We start from the raw sequence: 10,977 nt of genomic DNA, 5'->3' as shown, positions 1-10,977 counted from the left end.
ATATTCTATATACCCAAAGTGACAAAACATATGTAAAACATTTTAAAAAACATATCGTGTAGAATAGCCATAACCGTACTATTACGGAATTTTATTTAATTCATTTGACGTTTAACCTATGGATTTGACAGTTGAAATCGAGTGGATTTCGTAAATGTAAACCAAGCCTAACATTAAAACGCAAAATTATGAATGAAAAGTTCAAATAAAAGTTGACAACACTGTTGATGTCGGTATAACTTTACGACTACTATTTATTGGTCGTTAACTTAAGCTGAAAACAGATACAACACAACAACAACAGGGCGACGACGATACCAAAGTCCAGCGTTTATCTGTTTGTCGGCATATATTTCAAATGAATTTGAATTTTTCGGCATCATGCCCAACAGTGTAAAAACGGCCAAAACGACACAAAACTTAAATCAAACGTTGTATCTGTTTTCAGCTTTACCGAATAATATCGTTAATTTCCGAAATTATAAGGAAATAAATAATATAAATTATAACGTCTAAAACCCAACTAATGCTAGGTTTACATTTACAAAACCTACTCGATTTCAACTGTCGATTCCATTACTTAAATGTCAAATGAATGAGATTTCGTTTGACGTTTACACAAAGGAATTGTCAGTTGAAATCCACTCGATTTCGTAAATGTAAACATACTATAAGTTTGCTGTACGTTTAGATTTATGAAATTCACTGGTATATAAATTGCAATTCCATAGCGTACACATCAAATAAAACGAGGAATTATTTGACGTATGACAAAGAATATCTGTCAAATAAATTAAATGTAAAATGTAAGTGTAAACATACTATATGAAGAATATCTGTCAAATAAATTATGTATTTGACACAAATTCTTGTTTTAGGTGCAAGTGGAAAATTTGTTCTAGTTCAAATTCCGCTTAATACAGCTTTCTTTCCCCAAATAAATCAAAACGGAGCTCTTTATAAACTGGCATTAATACGTGAGCTTATTATCTTTTGGCTTGTTCCCGTACTTTATAAAGTGGTAAAAGTCGTAAAAGTTGTAAAAGTCGTAAACGATTTTCATATAAATTTTGTGTACGGGAACGCAAAATGTGTAAAAGTGGTAAAAATTGTAAAAACTTTTTAGTTGTGGAACAGAGCTTTTATTTATCTAATGAAATAATTAAAAATTAAAATAGACGATTGATAGGATTATAAACGTTAATGTAAACGCAGTTTAATAATGCTATGAACATGACTCGGGCCACTGGACTGTTGTCTTTAACGCCGTTGTGCTATTCCCATAGCTAATGTCGGCGTCGTGACGGCAACATTTTGTCCGCGGCTTAGTTGTCTGTTAGCGTTCCTTGACAGATTTTAATTACTGAAATTTTTGAGGATTGTGAATTTAAAAACTTTGCGAAAAAATAACATGAAGAAAAATAAACCAATACTTTATGACCCACAAATAATAAATCGTGTCAAACAGGTGAGGAATACAAAAAGAAAAACAACAAATCGGATGCTTACGGACTCGTAAAATTGCATTGCCACAGCTTTGAGGCATTGGAAAAAACGAGTATTGCTTGCATTCATTCACACCGGCAGAACTTCGAAATGATTTGATGCATTTCTTTGGCGGGCGGTACACTTGTGTGAAATTAGGTTAAGTTTATCGTGATTTGATATCCAAATATTCACAGTATACTTGTATGTTTTCATTTCATATCTAATATGTTAACTGATGGCGTCCAAAGTATCTGGAGGAAAATGTTGACAAAACCTATTTGGATGTAACAATTATGACAAAACAATTACAGGAGCGTTACCCAGAGTATGCTCGCCGTAAAATGGGACCATTTCGTGCATTGGTGGAACAAGGTAATAACGGAAAGAATGGATGTCATATTGGCATATGAGATTAACTTTGTGTTTTTATTTTTAGCCTACCATGTGGTATCACAAAGTTATGGACTTGATGATCAAGTTTCGAGTGGAGATGATTCAGACGCATCTGATTTGGAAGTAATGGATGTAAGTCATAATTCGTTATAGAGTGTATGGATGAGTGCGCGTAATGTATACATTTACAAATGTTTATAACTGTACTTAAAAAAGTAGGTGTCAGTGGACTTAGCAGTAGTGTGCCATATATACTCCTCAATATGAGAAATACGTATTTAAAGTTTCGGCTTTAAACACATTTTAATAGCATTAGCGGAACTGACATTTGTTTTGGAGTACATAAAACACCAATCTTTTGAAGATATGCCGCGTTGATTTGGCTGTAATTTGACATTTTAGTGCAGGAAACCTTGCATCATGTAGTTGAAAAAACTCACATTCTGGCATAGCGTAAAAATGCTTGAAGTTTGATTTGTATATATCGATGTCATTCAGCTTTGGCAACTTGTTTCTGGTCTTCAGTGGCTCACCCTGATAATTCTTTTTAATGTTTGTAATATGATTGTACTCGGGTCATAGAAACGTGTTGCTTCACCGATCATAACCGTTTATCTTTTATGACTTCCTTTTTCAGGACTCTTCAAACAATTTGATGAGTAACATGATGAGTGATTTGTACAGCAAATCAAAGCCACCACCATCATCATCAGCTGCAGCACCCCCACCAGCAAATAAATCTTCAGCTGAAGCAATCGACATTAGTAGCGATGAGAGCGGAGATGAAGCTAACCCAACAAAATCTAATGGCAAGGGCTTACCTAAAGGTATATTTTTAGTAAACTGATAAGATATTTTTGGTAATGGTTTTATATCTTTCATCCTCTTGATAAATAGCTGTAAGCGGCTTACCAATATCTAAGAATGCAGCCATTACTGTTACCAAAATTCAAGTTCCCACATCCTCTGTGCAGGAACCTTCGTCCAAAGGTACATCCTCAACAGCTTCTAATGCTACCGATTCAAATTCCTTACCTCCATTACAACAACTTTCTGGTCAGAAACGTCACGAGACAGCTAGTGGATCGATACCAGCCGCAGCAGGACAACCATCCAAAAAACGTAAGTTGGAAGATACAGATATAACCATGCCAATGTATAACAAAAAACGTCCAATGACCAATAAATCAAACATATTAGAGAAAAGCGACAATGCCAGCAATGCCTACATAATGCAACAATTGCAGCGTCATACAAATCAATTGCGCCAACAACAACAGCATCAACAATCCATGACAAATCGTGGTAATAGCCATGATTCAGATCGACCATTTAATCCAGCAAGTGGAAGTGGTGGTGGTGCTGGTCCGGGTAGTGGCAGTGGTTCCCGGGCTCGTAAATATAAAAAGGAGGTTCAGTTACGAAAATCCAGAGAAACGTTTCAGGACATTGGAGGCATGGAAAAAACTCTTAAAGAACTTTGTGAGCTTCTTATGCACATTAAATCACCGGATATATATTTTGTCTTGGGTCTAATGCCACCTCGGGGTATACTGTTGCATGGACCACCTGGATGTGGTAAAACCTTATTGGCTCATGCCATAGCAGGGGTGAGTACTTCTTCGCTTCCTAACGCGTATTTCAAAGAAATTATTATTTCATCCATAATTACAGCAATTGAACTTACCATTGATTGAAATTCCTGCCACTGAATTAATTGCTGGAGTTTCTGGAGAATCTGAAGAACGTATACGTGATGTTTTTGATCAAGCTGCTACATGTGCTCCTTGTGTATTGTTTATTGATGAAATTGATGCCATCTCATCCAATCGTTCCATGGCTCAACGTGATATGGAACGGCGCATAGTTTCACAATTGATTAGCAGCTTGGATAATCTAAAGTTGTCAGAAGGTGGCCAGTCTGTTTTAGTTATTGGTGCAACAACCCGACCTGATGTCTTGGACCCAGCCCTTAGACGTGTTGGTCGTTTTGATCATGAAATTTCCATTGGTATTCCGACACGTAAAGATCGCAAAGATATATTGACTATAATATGCGAAGGTTTATCGGTGGAACAAAAATGTGATTTTGACAAAATTGCTGAATTGACACCGGGTTATGTGGGCGCAGATTTATTGGCTCTTGTGTCAAGAGCAGCCACGATTGCGGTTAAAAGAAAGTAAGTAGAAAAATGCACTGAGTAGCAAAAAAGTAATATTTCATATTTTGTTGCAGATGTTCAGAACAAATGCGTGCCTTCCAACTTAAGGCCCAGCGTAATATCACAATTGTCGATTTGGACGATGATAATGAGGAGACTGATAATAACAAAACTGCCGAAGAAGGGGAAAAGAAACCAGAAGAAAAGGAGAATGCTAACGTATCTGAAAATTCTCCTGCTAAAGACAATGAAAAACCCACCGAAGATACAGAAAAAATGGCCGTTGACACTGCAGAAGCTGATGATACCAAAGGAAAGAAAGACACAACAGAAGATGAAAATAAACCTTCTTCAGACAAAGCTACCACAGAAGAAGACATTGAAATGGCAGATGATACAAAGGAAAAATCGGATGAAAAAGAACAAAACGTAACAACAACTTCTTCACCAGAAAAGAAAGAGAAAACATCTACTACTTCTACTGTTACTGCTGCCAGTGACAAAAATATTAAATTACCCGATCCCACGCTATTCGAATTACTCAATTGGCTTGATAATCCACCCGAGGATATAACATTTGTATCAGAATTTTGCATAACTTTAAATGATTTCTGTGAAGCCGTAAAAGTGGTCCAACCTTCGGCGAAACGTGAAGGTTTCATTACAGTTCCCGATGTTACATGGGATGATGTTGGTTCACTGCAAGATATACGTGAAGAACTGAAATTGGCCGTTCTAGCGCCTGTGAAATTCCCCGAAAAGTTAACACGTTTGGGTTTGTCAGCACCTTCGGGTGTGTTGTTGTGCGGTCCACCGGGTTGTGGTAAAACATTGCTTGCCAAGGCCATAGCCAATGAGGCCGGTATTAATTTCATCTCAGTTAAAGGACCCGAATTGATGAATATGGTAAGATTGAATTTGTTTTTAATTGTTCGTACTATTACAGCCAGGAACCTCGAAATTTAATTTATGGATTCTTATATCCTCAAACTGAAGATATTTTTAAACCAAATTCGTTTCAGACAATTTGGAGTCGATTTATTTATGTTTGTTAGTGTGTCTGCACGCACGATAACTCTTCAAAACTTGCACACCGTTATATTTCTTCCCAGCATAGAAGTTCTATCAATAATAAAATAATTATCGAGAGATATGATTTTATACTAAAGTTATTCTAACTTCGAAGATGGACAATATCTGTCCACTCTAGATATAAGCAACCGATTTGGTCCCAGACACAACGGTATAGTTTTTTTTTGGGAAATCCATACTTCCCGAGATATAGACCGCGATAGTTCCTAAAAATCTTTAGCCCATCAAAATTGGTTTGGATTATTCCAAGAAAATTGATTGAACGCGAAGGTTTTTATATAGATTCGGGATGTATCAATATAATATCATCAAGTCTCCTTCTTTGTATAGGTATTTTCATTAGCTTCAAATAAGCGGATATTCGAATATGAAAACTGGATAAAAGCAATGAAGACGACGATACTACATTAAGTTTCAGACCGATCCGATATTTAACGCTACGCTAGGATCGCTTTAAAACAATGTTTTTGCAATTACATTTGTTTACCAAATGCCATTTATTTTTTATTTATAGTACGTCGGCGAAAGTGAACGTGCCGTTAGGGCTTGCTTCCAGAGAGCAAGAAACTCAGCGCCCTGTGTTATATTCTTTGATGAATTTGATTCACTGTGTCCCAAACGTTCTGATGGCAATGAAGGTGGTTCCGGCACTAGAGTGGTTAATCAGCTGCTAACTGAAATGGATGGTGTCGAGGATCGACAGGGTGTTTATATTTTGGCTGCCACAAATCGTCCTGATATAATTGATCCCGCCATATTACGTCCTGGACGTTTGGATACCATACTCTATGTTGGATTGCCCGAAAAACAAGATCGTTTAGAAATATTAAAGGCAAATACAAAGGTAATAACTGATATATATTTGCTTTTGCTATTCATAACATTATTTTAATACATTATTTAATTTTTTTAGAATGGCACCAAACCTGTTTTGGCATCAGATGTTGACTTTGAAGAGCTAGCATCTTTAACTGATGGTTATACCGGTGCCGATTTAGCTGGTCTGGTACGACAAGCTTCAATGATGGCCCTTAAAGAGTCTATAAATAATACAGAATTAAAATTGGAAGACTTATGTGTGACGCAAGAACATTTCAACAAAGCCCTCAAAATGTTAAGACCATCTGTTAGTGCGCAGGTAAATTGTGCTTATGGTTTAATAAAACCCCAATACTTATATAATTGTATTGATATCTTTACAGGATCGCAAAGTTTATGACAAGTTACGTTTGAAATATGCGGCACCCCGTGTTTCCATAGCAGATATACAAACAACTGCTGATTAAATATTAAGTTTTCTTTTCTTTATTATATCCAATATTTTTCTTTTGCATACTGTATAATGTTTTAGTTTTCTTTTTTTTGTCTTTAATGGAATGTAGTAATACAAATGATCGAAACTGTATATGTATGTTAAAAATAACACAATACCAGTTCTGAAAAACAAAACAAACAAATGTTAAAAACATCATAGAATAAAAACTTAATTTTTTATACAGTTTTCTTTAAAACATTTAATAAAAAAATAGCTGGACAAATTTATTGGTTACAAAAACAAATTCCAAAAAAACCAATTTTTTTTAAAGAAACTGAAGTTATATATTTCCAATATTTTACGAAATACATTTGTAAACATAAAAAATTAATTGTAAATTGAATTTTGTTGTTTTCTTTTTTAACACTAAAATTACCTAAAACTGTTATTTCGAAATGCAGCTCGGATATAGATAAGTCTAAGCACCAAAGTTATTCACATGAGAGCTAAACGACGGGTTCTTTGTACGGGATTGACACGAAGCCAAAAGCGTTTCGGGCAGCGACTGCTAACCCAGCATCAAACCTATTATGCTACAACAACAAACCAGAGTAGTTTTGGCTTAACTTCGTACGAAGTGGTGTAGCCGTCTAATTCATATAGGGCGAGGATTGACGACACCGTGCAAAACATATGTACAACATGCGCTACAGACCCGGCACAGTACACCTTTATAACTGCCCTGCCAAACCTACTCAACTAAAACCAGAAGCTTTGTGAGTACAACCAATCGTAGCTGCCACATTTATGACTGGAGATAGAGCCAGATTTAGCAGGAAAGCATACAAACATATCACTGTTTACAACAACAGCATCGTATCACCTGACCTGACTGACGAAGGCGCTACTTGTTAACCAGACATTTTTGTGGGTCACAACATATTCCCATATAGTCTAAGGGGTCGATTTTCGATAGCAATTATCATTGAGTGGAGTTGCCAGTTGTCAAAATTACTTTATGTATGGCAACCTTCAACTGAAGTTGCGAATCTCAGCTGACGAACCGGCTATTTTTCAGCAACCACTTATTTTCAGTTGCAGTGAATATTTTCGAAGAAACAAGAAATAAAATTGAAAGGAAGAAACATTTTCTTAACAATTGTTGATTATTTGCACGATTGATTAATTTTGTGTATCAAAAATATGGTGAAAACAACAACAAAACAACAGTTTGCAATATTAATTGATAAATTGAGTGCAAATCCAATGTGCACATGGGTTCCATATATACAGCCAACAACACCAGGGAATTTCGTTTTTGAATAAAAATGATTTTTGTTTTGTCTTTTTATACCCTCAGCATTTATACTAACGAGGGTATATACACTTTCATACGGACAAAATGTGCCTCATCGAAATAATCAGCCCTATTCTGAACATTCCCATGGGAACGAAATTTCCCATTCCCATGTTTTCCATATTCTCAACGACGTGGGAACAACAAACGATGGGAGTTGAAATTTCGAAATTCGAAATCAGTTACACCAAATTATTATAGCATACTTTTGGGGGCTGTAATTATGTTTGTAATACAAAATGCCTATTTGGATTGAATTCGCGGTTTTTGAATTAGATTAGCAAAGCACAACTCACTTAATTCAACAACCGTGCATTGATTTATGGATTTTTTAAGTGAATGGAGTCAACGATGTGTGGTGTTGTTCTAATAAGCACTTTTTCTTCAGAATTTGCGAATTGGTGTAAGCATTTTTTTAATTAGTAGGCAAACATAACTTTTGTGTATAAAGTAATAGGAACTTTTTAAGTTTGCAACGAATTTAAAAATTGTATGTTGATTCGGAATAATTTTAGTTAGGGGTTTAACGCGTATATCGCTAGTTTTACTTATTCCTAATGATCGCTAGAACTCGTATTTTGCATATTTTTAAAAAAATTCAAAAAGATAAATTCGGATATTTTTCTCGATTATTACATATTTTTGCGTGTTATTACATATCGTCACCATAAATTTCCGAAGACGTATCTAAAAAAATAATAAATAAAATAAAATACGTTTTTGATTGAATCTAAAACTAAAACACATGCCCTTGCAAAATTTCAAGCTTCTACGTTCAAAAATAACGATCCTATTCAAGAAAAGGCATTTCGGAAAATGGAATAGCATTGCAATAAGTTGGCATATATGTATGTACGTCTGTGTGATCGTTGTCGTGTCGTTGAGGAGTCAATAGAACGTTAGTCTTCTGATTTAAAAAACCCGAAGTTTATATTACGAAAATGAATAAAAGTTGCAAAGATTGTATATATTATGGTTATTTTCCAATATATTTTAATAATTATTGCCAAAAATTCTTTTGAAATTGATTTGTTTTTACTTGCTGTGCTGCGTTAATAGAATCAACCATGACTTTTTCTCGTATTTCAATACATATGGTCTGTTCCAGAACTGCAAAAATCTACTAATTTTTACTACTTGTTTTTGTTTTGTTCGATAACATAAAGGAAAATTTTTTATCGGTGTAAAACATGTTAGATTCTTGCAGGTTTTTGTATCATATAAGAATATGCAAAATCCGAAGTCTAATAATGACATATTTTACAGTACATTTTGTATGCTTTTATTAAGCAAACACATGGCGATTACAAATATTTGCAATAATTTTGTCGTGTAGATGTCTTAAAATATGAAATTTCTTGAAATTTTTTTTCAAACTCCCACACTGTTTGCTGGGGAGATTTTTCCCACAAAATTCTCCCACAATACAAGATAGAGAATGTATACTTTTTTCCCATGGGAACAAATTCCCAATTCGAACTTCATTCAGAATGAGGGGAGATGGGAAATGGGAAAAAATTCCCACAACATTTTATTCAGAATACGAAAATGGGAATGGGAGAAAATTCCCAACTCCCATGCGTTCAGAATAGGGCTGAATATTAATTGATAAATTGAGTGCAAATCCAATGTGCACATGGGTTCCATATATACAGCCAACAACACCAGGGAATTTCGTTTTTGAATAAAAATGATTTTTGTTTTGTCTTTTTATACCCTCAGCATTTATGCTAACGAGGGTATATACACTTTCATACGGAAAAAATGTGCCTCATCGAAATAACGGTTTTAGACCCCAAGTATGTTTGGACGAAATGTGTTTCAGACAATTTGGAGTCGATTTAGCAATGTCCGTCCGTTGTCTGTCTGTTCGTCTGTCTGTCTGGTGCGCACGATAACTCTCGAACGGATCAACCGATTCGGTCCTATTAGGGTAACCCTAGTACTACCACATAAAATGCAACAATCTGGCAGCATCATAGCAGTGTTGCATGCATCAGTAGTTTTAAGTTATTATCTCTCTACTCATTGTCAGTACACAGTCAGTTAGTTACTTTGCAACCACCAATTAATAGACATCTCATCTGTACATATTTCGTTATATTTCGTTGTTCTTCATAATTAATACTTTATTTCAACTCATAAAACAACTTAAAGTTTTATTCAATAAATGAATTGATTGTTATGTTTAAACATCGTCTTTCATTCAATCGACCACCTCCGTAAGAACATAACAGGTCCAAAATTTGGCTTTCGTAATATTTTGTCCAAACTTAGTTTAAGTTCGAAGATGGGCCATATCGGTCCATTGCTTCAGGTTCCTCCCCCACAAAAGTTCGAAAATGTCCGCAAAATTTGTGCGCACGATAACTCTTGAAGCGAGAAACCGATTCGGTCTACACTTTGTACATCATGAAATTTCTACCAGACATAGATGAGGTTCCAATATAGACTCAATCGATCCACTACTTCGGGTACCTCCCACACAAAATTTCGGAGAAGTTCAGTTTAGGAGCAGCTCTCGAATCGCTTAGGTTTTTATTGTAACAACTTGTACTTGCTGTCCTCTATATGGCGGTTCAAGTTGCATCAGGGGCAAGTCCATACTTCCTGAGAAAATAGCTTGAAAGTTGCAAAAAGCCCCTATGACGCCGTGTGTAGTGGTTGGAGCGCAAAATAACTCTCTAACGGATTTGCCGACTCGGTCCAAAATTTGGCCGTCGTAATATTTCGTCCAAACATAGTTTAATTTCGAAGATAAGCCATATCGGTCCACTCCTTCGAGTACCTCCCCCATAAAAGTTAAAAAATGTTCGGAAAAATTGTACGCACGATAACTCTTGAAGGGAGTGACCGATGTAAACCATACTTGCACATCCTTATATATCTACCAGATATAGATCAGGTTCGAATATGGACTATATTTGTCTGCTCCTTCTGGTACCTCTCACACAAAGTTTCGGATAAGTTCACTTTAAGACCTGCTCTCAAATCACTTTGATTTTTGTTGAAGCGATTTACATTCGCTACATCCATTACGACGGTAAAAGTTTTTTCAGGGGCAAGTCCATTTTTCTTGGGAAAACAGCCCGAAAGGTGTAAAAACTGCCTATGTAACCATATGTGGCGGTCGGAGAGCACGATAACTCTAGAACTGTTCAACCGATTTGGTCCAACATTTGAAACTTATGGGCCGATTCCGTACAGCGAGGCGAGTCATGTAGCGTCGT

The 10,977-nt window shown here is 35.8% G+C and overlaps 1 protein-coding gene across 1 annotated transcript; it reads left to right on the top strand.

The window, feature by feature from the left end:
* The first annotated feature begins 1,256 nt into the window (after positions 1 to 1,256).
* smid (nuclear valosin-containing protein-like smid) lies at positions 1,257 to 6,793 on the top strand. The gene is made up of 11 exons (XM_073979925.1): positions 1,257 to 1,468; positions 1,737 to 1,860; positions 1,925 to 2,013; positions 2,519 to 2,708; positions 2,779 to 3,003; positions 3,082 to 3,491; positions 3,556 to 4,061; positions 4,118 to 4,949; positions 5,650 to 5,979; positions 6,049 to 6,273; positions 6,338 to 6,793. Exons 1-11 carry the CDS (start codon positions 1,412 to 1,414, stop codon positions 6,419 to 6,421), a joined length of 3,072 nt encoding a protein of 1,023 aa, XP_073836026.1. The 5' UTR covers positions 1,257 to 1,411; the 3' UTR covers positions 6,422 to 6,793.
* The last annotated feature ends 4,184 nt before the right edge of the window (positions 6,794 to 10,977 follow it).

The sequence above is a fragment of the Musca autumnalis genome, unplaced genomic scaffold (assembly GCF_047663935.1).
Source record: "Musca autumnalis isolate F117 unplaced genomic scaffold, ASM4766393v1 scaffold_4, whole genome shotgun sequence".
Lineage (NCBI taxonomy): Eukaryota > Metazoa > Arthropoda > Insecta > Diptera > Muscidae > Musca > Musca autumnalis.
Note: the sequence above shows the minus strand (reverse complement) of the source record. Positions and strands in the feature narration are given on the sequence as shown.